The following is a 13,750-nucleotide window of genomic DNA, read 5'->3' as shown; positions in this document are numbered from 1 at the left end:
TCCGCAGATGCTGCCTGACTTGTTGAGTCTTTCCAGTATTTTCTGTTTTTATTTAAGTGTTACACATCTTATTTAATGACATTTTTTTAATTTTACATAATTTCACACAAAATTTAAACAGCTGGTTTTAACACATTTTTACAAGAGTTGGTAGTTCCAGAAAGACATTATTAAAGATTTTAAAATATGCATTAAAACATATTCGGGAGCCTGAATTCTCTTTAAGCCAGCAAACTGTTATCCTCTGCATCATCTTCCTGCAGCAGTTTATTGTCTGCCTTATCACTCTGCTACCTTTGTGCACATTCGCCTTCTTCCTCTGGGGCATCCATGAGGAGGCCTCTTTGCAAGATACATTTCCTAAAATCCTGACTGGACTATATTGTAGCATACTGTCACCCCCTTCTCCCACCACCACCCACCCCCACCACACCCACCCCCAACTCAGCTGAACCACACGCCTGAACCATGCCTTCAGAATGCCAATTGTCTACTCAATAGAAAGAAAAGAAAGAAACACTTGCATTTATATAGTGCCTTTCACAACTTCAGGACGTCCTAAAATACTTTACAGCCAATGAGGTACTTTTGAAATTCGGCAGCCAATTTGGACACGGCAAGTTCCCACAAACAGCAATGTGATAATGACCAGATAATCTGTACGATGAGTTTGATGAGCTTGTTCATCTCTCAGAAGACACCTCAGCAACTGCTTGAAGGGGCATCAGAACTCAACTTATTAACAATGCGTTCTCATCTGTTTAACAGTCTCCGTCACCACTGCCATAACTCCTTCCCCCCCATCTTCAAACAAATTATAAATCCTTCAAACTACAAACAATCCTAGAACATCACATCAGACCTCTTTGGTCCTACATGATCATGCAAGTCTGAAAGCCAGTGTGCACGATGCTGCCTTATCTGTCTTCTACTGCCACCAGGGCAAAAATCTGCATTTCCATGGAGGCGGCACCATTGACTGGTCCCTGGCCACTTCTGAGGTATGGGGTTGTCGTATATTCCAATGCAGCTAATATCTGCTCATTTGATTCCTGCTTCTCTGATGTTACTGTAATGAGGGCTGTATACTCCAGAGTCACAGCTGTCAGCTGTTGCAGATCCTAAAAGACAGACCTCAGTGCCTGCACGTATGTGAGATGTTTCTGGACCATCCTTCTTCCCAGGTGAGGACCCATAAGAACTGGGTTCCATGACTCCGAAGCCTTCATAGAATCATAGAATCATAGAAGTTACAACATGGAAACAGGCCCTTCGGCCCAACATGTCCATGTCGCCCAGTTTATACCACTAAGCTAGTCCCAATTGCCTGCACTTGGCCCATATCCCTCTATACCCATCTTACCCATGTAACTGTCCAAATGCTTTTTAAAAGACAAAATTGTACCCGCCTCTACTACTGCCTCTGGCAGCTCGTTCCAGACACTCACCACCCTTTGAGTGAAAAAATTGCCCCTCTGGACCCTTTTGTATCTCTCCCCTCTCACCTTAAATCTATGCCCCTTCGTTATAGACTCCCCTACCTTTGGGAAAAGATTTTGACTATCTACCTTATCTATGCCCCTCATTATTTTATAGACTTCTATAAGATCACCCCTTAACCTCCTACTCTCCAGGGAAAAAAGTCCCAGTCTGTCTAACCTCTCCCTGTAAGTCAAACCATCAAGTCCCGGTAGCATCCTAGTAAATCTTTTCTGCACTCTTTCTAGTTTAATAATATCCTTTCTATAATAGGGTGACCAGAACTGTACACAGTACTCCAAGTGTGGCCTCACCAATGCCCTGTACAACTTCAACAAGACATCCCAACTCCTGCATTCAATGTTCTGACCAATGAAACCAAGCATGCCGAATGCCTTCTTCACCACCCTATCCACCTGTGACTCCACTTTCAAGGAGCTATGAATCTGTACTCCGAGATCTCTTTGTTCTATAACTCTCCCCAACACCCTACCATTAACGGAGTAGGTCCTGGCCCGATTCGATCTACCTAAATGCATCACCTCACATTTATCTAAATTAAACTCCATCTGCCATTCATCGGCCCACTGGCCCAATTGATCAAGATCCCGTTGCAATCCTAGATAACCTTCTTCACTGTCCACAATGCCACCAATCTTGGTGTCATCTGCAAACTTACTAACCATGCCTCCTAAATTCTCATCCTTGGGCAGCCTACTCCTCTGCCTCTGCTGGCAAGCTGGCACATTCTCACTCACTTCCCACTCTGTGAATCACTGAGTGCCAGATCCTCACTCACACTATTTAATTCCCCCCCAGGTGAAAGTTTCTAAACTGGTGAATGGGAGTGAGAAAGCAAATGACGCAGGGGGTGACGTTGAAGGGTTGGGGCAGAGAAGCATGGGGCAGGATCTTGCTCCAGGGACTTTTGTGTGGCCTTGTCTTCACCCTCCTCTTCATCATCATCATTAAGATCATCATCATCATCGATGGAGGGAGAGCTCGCATCCTAATGCTGCTGCACAGGATACAGATGAAGCCATCGATGGGCCACCATACATAAGAAGGCCAATGGCAATCCACAAGGACCTTCTAAGTGCACTGGGCTGCCTGCCAGTGAGCATGGGCACATTATCGGAGAGCATGGAGGAGTCCACTCCAACATGTGATCTGTCTTCATGCACGGGATTGAGATCATGCAATTAACCAGGGAGCGAGTGGTCAGCTCTATGAGCTCTGCAGTGGGCCCCACAGTGATGGAGAATCTGGTGACAGTTTCAACGGAAGTTCAGACAACTGTCACCTTGGCTCTGGGGTCCAGCATCTCCTCTTGGTTACAAAGCCTGAAAGAGAGCATGAAAAGGGGCTTTGAGAGCTTCCTAGCATGTCTACACTCTGATCATGTGCAGAGCAATGGGAGTGCTGAGGCTCAGTTCTGAGAGTGGCATTGGTTCCATGGAAGAAGCACCTGCTGTCTTCTTTCATGATGACTGCACGGCTACTCCCCCGCCAGCCTCTCAACTAGTGCCCTTGTTGGTGCCAGACAGCCAGCTGGGCCAAACTGCCTGGGCTGGAGCCGAGTCCCAGCAGTTTGCCTCAACAGCCACAGCTCTTCAAGATCACCCACCATGGCCATCTCACATGCCCTCAGCGGAAGTTCAACAGCCAAACCTCCCAAACTGTAGCCACTAGGGATCCACCTCATAGGAGCACTAGAATAGGTAACCGAGCACAAAGACAGGCACTAAGCTTTGCACAAGAGTGATTTGTAGATAATCATCAGTCACGCAACCATTTGTCAAATCAAGAATGGAGTCTTTTGAGTAGTGAATAAAATGTTTTGTTTTGGCATAGCTGTTGGTCTTCATAATCTTGGTGATGTAATTGGAACAGCCATGAAGTTGTATTGTTTGAGGGCATTGAAATGGTGGGTGTCAGGACTGGGAAGGAGGGAGTGTGGACAGCTCACAATACTGCTGGGCCGTGCTGTTCCTCTGCATTCTCTGGTTCCTTATCCCCTTCTTCATCTTCCTGCTCTACTTCTTCCTCCTCAGGCAGCTCCAAGGCAATTCCCCTTTGTATAGGAAGATTGTGGAGCACGCACCAAACGATTATAAATCTTGACACTTGCTCTGGGCTGTACTGAAGGACTCCACCCGAGCTGTCCACACAGCGGAACCGTTGTTTCAGGATGCCAATGGTAAGCTCAATCATAACTCCTGTTGCTGCATGGCTCTCATTACATCGGTGCTCCGCATCTGTGCCCAGTTCCTGAGAGCAGTCATGAGCTAGCTGGTGAGGGGGTAGCCCTTGTCCTCCAGCAGCCATAATGCCACCCGATGGTCTGAGTGGAACAGAGAGATATTGAGGACTGGCGGAATATGAAAGTGTCATGACTACTGCCAGGAAACCGGGCACAGACCTACATGACTCGCTGCCTGTGGTCACAAACAAGTTGAGGATTGAGCAAATGGAAGCCCTTCCTGTTGAGAAACAATGTTGGTTCTTGATAAGGAGCACTCAGGGCTATGTGTGTGCAGTCTATTATCCCCTGCAACTGCAGGAATCCAGCAATGTGAGCAAATCCAAGGGCTCTTTCTTCCTCCATGGGGAAGCTAATGAACTGTTGATGCCTCGCAAACAGTGCATCAGTGATCTGCCGGATCGCTATGTGCACATCAAACTGACTGATGTTAGTACTGTCACCAGAAGCAGTTTGGAAGGAGTCAGAGGCATAAAAGGTTACAGCCATGTGCATGCCCTGGTGTTGGGCTCCAATTCTCACTCCAACAGATGACATAGGTAAGTGACTGTCTCTCTGTTGAAACACAGCCATCTCACACACTGTTCCTCTATGAGGTTCAGGTATGATGTTATTTTTCGGAACACCCGCATGCTGTAATGCCTCCTGCGCCCTTGCCTCCTTTGCCCACTTCTTGCAGCCTGTGCAGGTCTTTGCTGCCTTCCTTGCTGCTGTGCCTCCTCCTGATTTCGGAGACTTAATGGTAAGCCCAGCAGTATTCCCATGTTCAGCAATTGAGAACAAGAAAATCCCGTGAAACAAGTCTTGTCCTCCACAAACACACACTGCAAAAATATTTCAGATATAAACAATTAACAAAACAGCCAAAAACCTGATCTAAAAGCACCCTAGAAGCCTAAAATGACTAACCAGAGACTTATCTTAATGGAGGTGAGGATCCCTTTAAATACCACTTGTGAAAGCTGCTTGCTGATTGTTCCTGCCATGATTTCCTGGGCGGATTAAGGAAGTGACGTTTCAGGTGCACATAGACACCAGTTTCACAAAAGGGTCCTGATTCAGGTGCAGGATCCTTATTAACATATTTAAATGATGCCCGTGTTTGTTCCGGGGCGCCTATCGACAGCCAAACCAATATAGCGGCGCACACAATTCCAGCGCTGTTCTGGCGCAGAATGTTGCATTGCAGAATTCAACTTTGTGGTGCCTGTTTTGGACCCAGAAAACGTGTGAAACACACATCAATTTCCACCCCAAATTGTTCATCTTTTTAAAAAATCAAATTAGAATGAGGAAAGTAATTATCTGTCTCATATATGTTAGAATTTAGAACCTGTCTCACTGGCGAAAGTGATTAGCATTGGTCTTTTCTAACTATCAACAAGACACAGGTGAGATAATTAGCTTGCTTCAAAATTCAGCAGGCTTTTCCTGAAAATTAAACTAACATTAATTGAAGAAAAAATATCCCAGTCTCCCCCTCACCTACCTCTCTCTTCCTCTTTCTTTGACCCCAGTCTCTCTCTCTCACTGTCTGGTCTCTTTCTCTCTCCCAAAGCTCAATGCACTTACTAAAGGTACAATAAATATAATCAGAATATTGTGCTTTTTCTTTCTCCCTCTCTTTCTCGCTCTCACATACACACCCTCTCTGTTTTTAAAAGAAAACACTCAATATAAATTTTACCTCAAATAAGTGTTGAAATTTGTCCTCTTGTTTTGTAAAATTATTTGAAGAAAAGCTACTGAGCAAAAATGCTGAAAGCTAAAGAAAATATTCCATCAGTACAGCTGACAGAATGGTACCAATGCATCCCAGGAAATTAAGCACACTACACATGTTCAGACTGCATAATCCAAATTCAGCTCACAAAGTCACAGCTCTGGGCAAAAATATCAAGTCCAAGCCTAAGCATTTGGGAGGGGCTTCGTGTAAAAACTTTAATGAAGGCATTAAAAAAACACAAAAGACAATATTTTTTCTTTTCTTTAAGAATTTATTTTTGAAATTAGAAATTTCAGTTACTGAGAAAAAATGGCAGAGGAAAAAAATCAGTTAGGATTACAAGTGATTTGTAGGCGAGTGATTTGTAGGAACCTGGTGGCCAGATTGTACCAAGTGATGAGTTTACATAGGCAAAACCCGCTATAAATGTGCATACAGGACTTTCTAATTGGAAAAAATTGCCACAAGAAAGTTTGACAAAAATGTAACAGGAAGTCAAGTTGTGCAGATGGGAAGTGGGCGCAGATATAAGATTTTTAATAATATATAGATGGGTGCCACTTGCTGAAAATCTAAAGATTGGGATGAACAGGAGGGAAACTGTCTTGGTGGAAGGGATGCTTTTGTCATTCCCAACACTAATGTAGGACCTAGGCAATGTTAATTAACCCTAGAGCCACACAAACACCACATGCTAGATTAAGGTATATTAGCTGTAATTTATTATGTTGACACTGCTGATGAGTTCCCTTTTATTTGTTGCATGCTGTTTATTTCTCAGTACTCTCAGGAATATGCTTCTATTCTACTTTTCAATGGTATCACTGTGCACTGTTATTGAAGATTAATAAAAAAAGTAATTAATCTTTGCAAGCATGCAAATGACCTGTAAAACAGAATCCCAAAGAAACCTACATTATTCCTAGTAATGGCACTGCAAAGTTGCTGTGAATTGGAACTGTATTGCCAGTGCAGTGACGCCATAAAAGCATTTATGATGTATGAGTTATATTTCAAATACTACAATAGCTTTTTCCATAATTTCAAGTAAATTCTGTCTAAACTGTGTAAACGAACCTATTCTTCTTTATTCAGTATTATCATTCTATTAATGATTCATGCAGATGATAACCTACTGCCTCATACATCTACAGTGACATGTTACATACCTCAATGTGCCACTGTATGCACTGGCAACGAAGAGTCCCGGAAGTCCAGGCATCTGATTCAAAATCTCCATAACCAATAATGGCATCAGCTTTGAAAAAAATAGAAATAAAAATAAACTATTTTTAAAAGAATCATGACAATTATTACAGCTTTTTGTTGTTTTTTTCCAGAATTGGTTAGCGTTTATTTTACCAAAAGTTTGGAAGAATAAATGGATATCAGGAGAGATTTTTCACTTCGGTACACCTGGCACATGCTAGGAGCACATATCAGGAAACTGCATGCCCCAGCCCATGATTTTCTGTTCATTAAGATTAGTGGGGCTGGGGCTGGTTGTGCATTTTCCCAAAGTGGAAAATCTCCCTTCTATTTTCTTCCATTTGCTAATGTTATTGAAAAAGTGTATGTCAATATAAAGTGATATTCCTGTTTTATACTCATATCTACATTTAGCCCTTTGATAACTGGGGCTAAATTCCCAATTTCTGGAGTACTGGATGGCAATGCTGCTAATGAGGAAAGTAATTAGCAGCTGCTGGTGTGCCCCTGATGCAGGTCATACACTGAATGCTAACTTAACTTTTCTTGATAGTTATATCAGCAGCAAAAAAAAACCTCCATATGCAAAGTGTTTGGTGGGTATTAAGTACCATAACATACCTAATAATTGAAATAAAAGTAGCTGTGGCTGCTATACCAGCTATAGAGAGAGAAGGTTTCAGAAATACTGTGGCAGCTCCTCGCACAAGTGTGCTGTAGTGATCGCATTGTGACTGTTTTCTTGGAACAAATGCTGGTGCTCTAGCAGCCCATCTTCAGGTTACAGATTACATCTCAATGCAATCCTGCACTCCCAACAGCAAGCAGCGATCACAGTGAATGCAGTTTTGAGAATTAGGGCTACGATGTTGTGGCCTTTCTCTAGCCACACTATCTGTGAAGCATAGGGTCGTAGCAAATAACTAAGGCCCACTAATTTCATGCGTGGGAGGAGGTCACACAAAAGCCCAGAAAGTCTGCTTTTTCTTGAGATAGAATTCTGGTGCAGGTGAGGCAGAGGCACCAGAATTTGGTGCAAAACTCTGAAAAGGGATTTATGCCCCTTTGGGTCTCCAGCAGCAAATTCAACAGAGGGGAGACTGGAAGCAGGTATACATGCCATTCTGGGCCAAGTGTGGACCCCAGCAAGCAGGAATTGAACAGTAACCACTACAAGATGCACTGCAGCAACTCGCCAAGGCTTCTTCAACAGCACCTCCCAAACCCACGACCTCTACCACCTAGAAGGACAAGGGCAGCAGGCACATGGGAACAGCACCACCTGCATGTTCCCCTCCAAGTCACACACCATCCCGACTTGGAAATATATCGCCATTCCTTCATCGTCGCTAGGTCAAAAGCCTGGAACTCCCTTCCTAACAGCACTGTGGGAGAACCTTCACCATATGGACTGCGGTGGTTCAAGAAGGCAGCTCATCATCACCTTCTCAAGGGCAATTAGGGATGTGCAATAAAAGCTGGCCTTGCCAGCGATGCCCACATCCCATGAACGAATAAAAAAAAATTAATCCCATTCAATTGTGGGCCTGTCAAGGGAGAGGACATAGAATCATAGAATCATAGAAGTTACAACATGGAAACAGGCCCTTCGGCCCAACATGTCCATGTCGCCCAGTTTATACCACTAAGCTAGTCCCAATTGCCTGCACTTGGCCCATATCCCTCGATACCCATCTTCCCCATGTAACATCACAAGAAATTTGCTGACTTAGATCTTCGGCCTGACCTGGTCTGTAGCTCCCACTCTCAAGGTGACAGGGTATCATTTTAAGTTCCATTTCCTTCACTGGGTGGGCACACCTGTTATGCTGCTATAGGGCAGGTGCCCATCCCCAATATGATGATGACTCCCATCCCCAGGATTTACAACTTGGTCATGGCAGAAGCAAAGTGGTTGGTGGAAGTTCTACGCCACTGCACTTCAAATGCCCCTGCAATTTCTAACCTTAAATGTCAATACTATATAGTAATGTCTAGGACAGAAAGGAGGTCCAGAAGAAATTTAGTGATATCAGAGAGTGACTGAAGTAAGTGATTCCAATCAAAGCTATGTTACATTATAAAGTATCATGCAAAGCAATTGCTTTCTTTGAGCTAAGAGGGTTGGAAGAGTCCTGGTTAAAATCGTGCTGGGACCTCATTAAAATGATTCAAGCGTGCAGCCACGCTATTCATTGGCTGCATGCCTGTTTGGGAGGCCAGGAAATCAGGCATCTCTGACATCACTTATAGGCAGCCAGCACCTCTTAAAGAGGAGGTGCACTCTGGCTGCGGACAGCAGGGAAACTGCCCAGATTCAAGATGATGGCTGGAAGAGACAGGGCACTCAGGTTCTCTGATGCCGCATTGGAGGCCTGGTTCAGGCCGTGGACAGGAGGAGGGAGGTCCTGTTCTCCTCAGGAAGCAGAAAGTCTTCCAGGCAACATCTTCGTTGCCAGTAGGAAGAGGTTGCAGAGTAAGGTCAATGCCAGGAGCTTAGCTCCCAGGACATGGCTGCAATGCTGAAAGAAGTTCAATGACCTCACCAGAGATATCAAAGTAAGATTACTGCTCTCTTACTCTTTGCTAACACCTCCGAATCACCGGTCACAAGTGTGCAGGAGCTAGGGCAGGGGAATAGGACGCTACAGGTACCAGCTCGCCGGAGGGCGAGATCGCATACTAGCTCTGCTGCAGAGGACTCAGATGCTGACTTCAAGGGCTCAGGCTACCGAAGAAGGCCAAAGGGCAAACACCACAATATGCTATATTGGGCAGCCTGCCAGCTAATTTATACACAGTGGCTCAGAGTATTGAGGAGTCCAGCTCCAACTTGTGTCAAATCTTCGCACAGAGCATAGAGACCATTTTGTCGAACATGTACCGAGCAGTCATCTCCATGAACATAACACTGGCACCCACCATGATGCAGTCTCTGCTGACGGTCCTGACAGCTTCAATGGCAGCTATCACCACTGTCATGGGAGCTCAGATGGCTTTTATCTTGGCTTTGTGGGCCAGTGTTGACAGGGGCTTCAAGAGCATCACAGTACTTCAGCATTATGTTTTCATGCAGAGCCGCAGGAGTGTTGGGGCACAGTCCTGTGAGAGTAATCTTGGCTCCATGGGAGAGGCACCTGCTATCCTCTCTCAGGAGGACAGCATGCATGCTCCCCCACCACACACTCCACCAATGCCCTTGTTAGTGCTACACAGCCAGCTGGGACAGACTGCTCTAGCCCACACCAAGATGCTGCAGTCTGCAGCAGGGCCCTCAAGGCCCATAGCTGCTCGAGGTTCACCACAGCCATCAATGAAAGCTCAACTGCCTTTCACCTCCCACGCTGCGGAGCACTATAAGTAAACAAGCACAGAAGACAAGCACTAAAAGCTTGCTCATAGGTGTTTTTTAATTATTTCTGTGAACTATTAGTTACAGATGGAATTGAGTTGTTGGATAAATTTGTTTTTAGTTCTGGATTTGGTGTTGGTGTTAAATTTGTAGTGAAGTGAAGGCAAGGCCCATAAGGCTGGACTGAAGAAAGGCAATCGGATGGTGATGGTAAGGATTGTGGGACTGTTGGTGTATTGGGGACAGGAGGGATGGTTCATATGAAGCGCTCTTGAATGAGCTGCTATCTGAGAGCTCTGGCAGCTAGGGACACTGGTGATCGATGGCACGCCTGCGCTTCTTCCTCTTCATGCTGCTCCTCCTCCTCCTCCTGATGCTGCACTTCATGCTGCCCAGGTGGTGGGAAGAGCTGGTCTCTAATGATGGCGAAGTTATGGAGCATGCAGCAGACAACCACAAATCTGGATACCCACTCAGTTGAGTACTGCATAGCTCCTCCTGAACGGTCCAGGCAGCGGAAGCATTGCTTGAGCACGCAAATGTCTGCTCAATGGTGTTTCTGGTGGCAGCATGGCTCTCGTTATAGGCCAGCTCTGTAGCTGTGCCCTGGTTCCTAACAGGAGTCATGAGCCAAGTCTCAAGGGGATAGCCTGTAACCTGATGGCCTGGATGGAACATAGAACTAGCGCAGGATGAAAGAGTCATGACTGCTGCCAGGAAACCGGACACAGACCTGCATGACATGTTGGATGTAGAAGTAACAGAATCCTTTTCAATTCAGAAAACTGCCAGGATGGTGATGGGGAATGCACAATGCAAACTGGGTGCAGTCTATGGCACTTTGCATTCTGGGGAAGCCTGCAATGCGGTCGAAGCTTAAAGCCTTTCTCCTGCTTTTGTTCTGTCCATGGGAAAAGAGATGTAGGCATTCCCACTGGTTTAGAGGGCTTCGGTGACTTCCCTGATACAGCGGTGGATTGCCGTGGGATGTCGCTGATGTCACCTGCTGCAGCTTGGAAGGAGCCTTCTGCATAAAAATTAAGAACCACGGTGACCTTGACAGCCACAGGCAGTGCTGTCCATGCCCTGGTTCGAAGCTTAAGTTGTGGCTACAGCAGGCGACGTTGCTCGGTGATAGCCTCCTTTGTGAAGCAAAAGTGCCTGTGACATTGCTCCTCAGAGAAGTTCAGGTGGGATAACTGCTCTATGAAGACCCGCTATGGGTGTGGCCTCCTGCGCAGTGCCCTCCTCCTCCACCCTCTTCACCCAGCTTCTCATGCTTTCTCCAATCTTCTTTGCTGCTCCCCCTCGTCCTCCAGCCCCAAAGGCAGTCCTACCAGACCATCCATGTCTGCAGTAAAACCATTTTGAAGGCAGCCAAAAACAGTGCAGCACCAGCAAAAAATTCTCAGAAGTCAGAATTAAGTTTTATAAGTCAGAAAACAGGCCAAAAAACACCCAGAAGTTAACCAGTAACCTAAAAGGACAAACCAGCAACTATCCTGTATGTGGTGGATGAGCCCTTTAAATAGCACTGCTGAAAAGTCCTTCCTGCCTGTTAGTGCCACAAGTTGCTGAGCGAGTTTATCACATGGCGAGTCAGGCACTGGGTAGACTAATATCACAAATGGGTCCTACTACAAGCTTAGGACCCTTGATTAAATATTTTAAACATCATACTTCCATAGCACCCTGCACGGTTATAGAGCAGCCCGATCCACTTCTGGCGCGTGCCGCCTGCCATATTGGATGCTTAGGCTTGCGCCTGAAAAACATGTGCACCACCAACAAATTTCTAGGCCATGATGTCTTAAAAGAAAAAAAGAGTGACTATGTTATCTCAAATGTGTACCATATAAAGAGAAGAGAGGTGAAATTCAACTTTGGCGAGGGTGTAAAATGGGTGGTAGCTGCCCATCATACACCTTGCCTGATTTTCCTTTCCTTTGAAGTCAATTTCACCCCCAAGAATTCTGGAATTATGAATGAATGGGCACATGAGCTGTAAAAACAGCTACGTATTTTGTGCCTTTATAGTAGCACAATGTAATTAAAAAACTGTAGAAGGCTAGTTAATCTTTACATTCCTGTAAGGCTTGTGCAGGATTATAAATGGCAAAATGGAACCTTGTGAGAAGTTGCAGGATAATTGGACAAAGCAAGACACATATGCAAAGTATAATCTGCATAAATGTACTATAGTGATCTTGTCATCCTTCTGCTTGTTGTAGACCTTGGCTTTTCCATACAAAATTGAGGCATCTTTTCGTTTTATGCAGGAAAAGGAGGTGGAAGCCATTTCCACTGGTTTTCCACCCCAAAACTGGTTCCTCTCGAATTTCTTAAAATGATTTGGCCCTTTCCGCGATCCACTGGCCGAGTCCCCAGCCACCTCATTATATTGATCAGGTAATGAGAGCTAATGGTACTGCAAAGGGGGTAAATGAGAATGAGAGATATAAGGCGCAGTTGCTGCCAGGATCGCTAAGACAGCTGAAGCTGAGGAGTTTTTGAGTCTGACGAGTGTGGAGAATGATTGCGGCAGATGGGAATGACTTTTTGGAGCACTTTTGTTGACATTCTGCCTACATAGCCTTGTACCTTGCTTCTCACTGATTATGGGAGTCTGAGACCACCGGTAAATTTTGACCCCCCCACCCCCTCTCACCTCACCAAACAGTGAAGGCTTCGTAGAAGCAGCTATGGAAACTCCCAATGGGCATAAAATTGTATGTCATTATAATGGAAGAGGAGCAGGAGCAGCAAAGGATGGAGGAAAGAAAAGTGAGGCAGCACTTAAGAAGGATACACCCCACAAGATATTACCCCTCCCTTCAACGAATATACAGGCAACACAGGCAATACATTAAAAGATTGCAGCAATAGGGAAGCTGTACAACCTACAGTATGAGAACCTGCAGTCACACCAATCTACCCACACTGCTCTGTCTGTGGCTATCAAGATGTCAACTCCATTCAACTTATGCCACAAGGTCATTTCAGGCTGGCATGGGGGATCTCTGTAATATCAGCCAGGGTGCAGTATGGGCATTAATTTATCACATGACTGATGCGCCTTACAGGAGAGCTGGGGAATTAATTGACTTTCGCATCACAGCAGAACAGCAGTGAGATAGGCCCATCTAGTTTTATGGGATTGCTAGCTTTCCTAAGGTAAAGAAAGAAAGACTTGCATTTATATAGGGCTTTTCATGACCTCAGGACATCCCAATGAAGTACTTTTGAAGTGCAGTCACTGTTGTAATGTAGGAAACGCGGCAGCCAATTTGCGCAGAGCAAGGTCCCACAAACAGCAATGTGATAATGACCAGATAATCTGTTTTAGTGATGTTGGCTGAAGGATAAATATTGGCCAGGACACTGGGAAGAACTCCCCTGCTCTTCTTCAAAATAGTGCCATGGGATCTTTTACATCCACCTGAGAGGACAGACGGGGCCTCGGTTTAACGACTCATCTGAAAGGTTGCACCTCTAACAGCTCAGTTCTGCACTGAAGTGACAGCCTAGATTTTGTGCTCAAGTCTCTACAGTGGGACTTGAACCCACAATCTTCTGACTCAGAGACGAGCTGCTACCACTGAACCACGACTGACACCTAATAGATAGCATGTACATTGCTTAACGAGTTCTTACAGTAAACCCTTTCAACTTCCTTAAAGGAAGGACTTCCACTCTCTGTAATCAATTTTCACTTCCTCCG

At 45.2% G+C, this 13,750-nt stretch overlaps 1 protein-coding gene across 1 annotated transcript in view; it reads right to left on the bottom strand.

Moving 5' to 3' along the window:
* LOC137341444 (sodium-coupled monocarboxylate transporter 1-like) overlaps positions 1-13,750 on the bottom strand; it is a 95,047-nt gene that overhangs the window by 39,445 nt on the left and 41,852 nt on the right. The window contains exon 10 of the mRNA XM_068004557.1: positions 6,638-6,726. Within this exon, the coding sequence (XP_067860658.1) occupies positions 6,638-6,726 (89 nt within the window). The remainder of the gene's footprint in view (positions 1-6,637; positions 6,727-13,750) is intronic.

This window comes from Heptranchias perlo, chromosome 23 (genome assembly GCF_035084215.1).
Source record: "Heptranchias perlo isolate sHepPer1 chromosome 23, sHepPer1.hap1, whole genome shotgun sequence".
Taxonomy (NCBI): domain Eukaryota; kingdom Metazoa; phylum Chordata; class Chondrichthyes; order Hexanchiformes; family Hexanchidae; genus Heptranchias; species Heptranchias perlo.
Note: the sequence above shows the minus strand (reverse complement) of the source record. Positions and strands in the feature narration are given on the sequence as shown.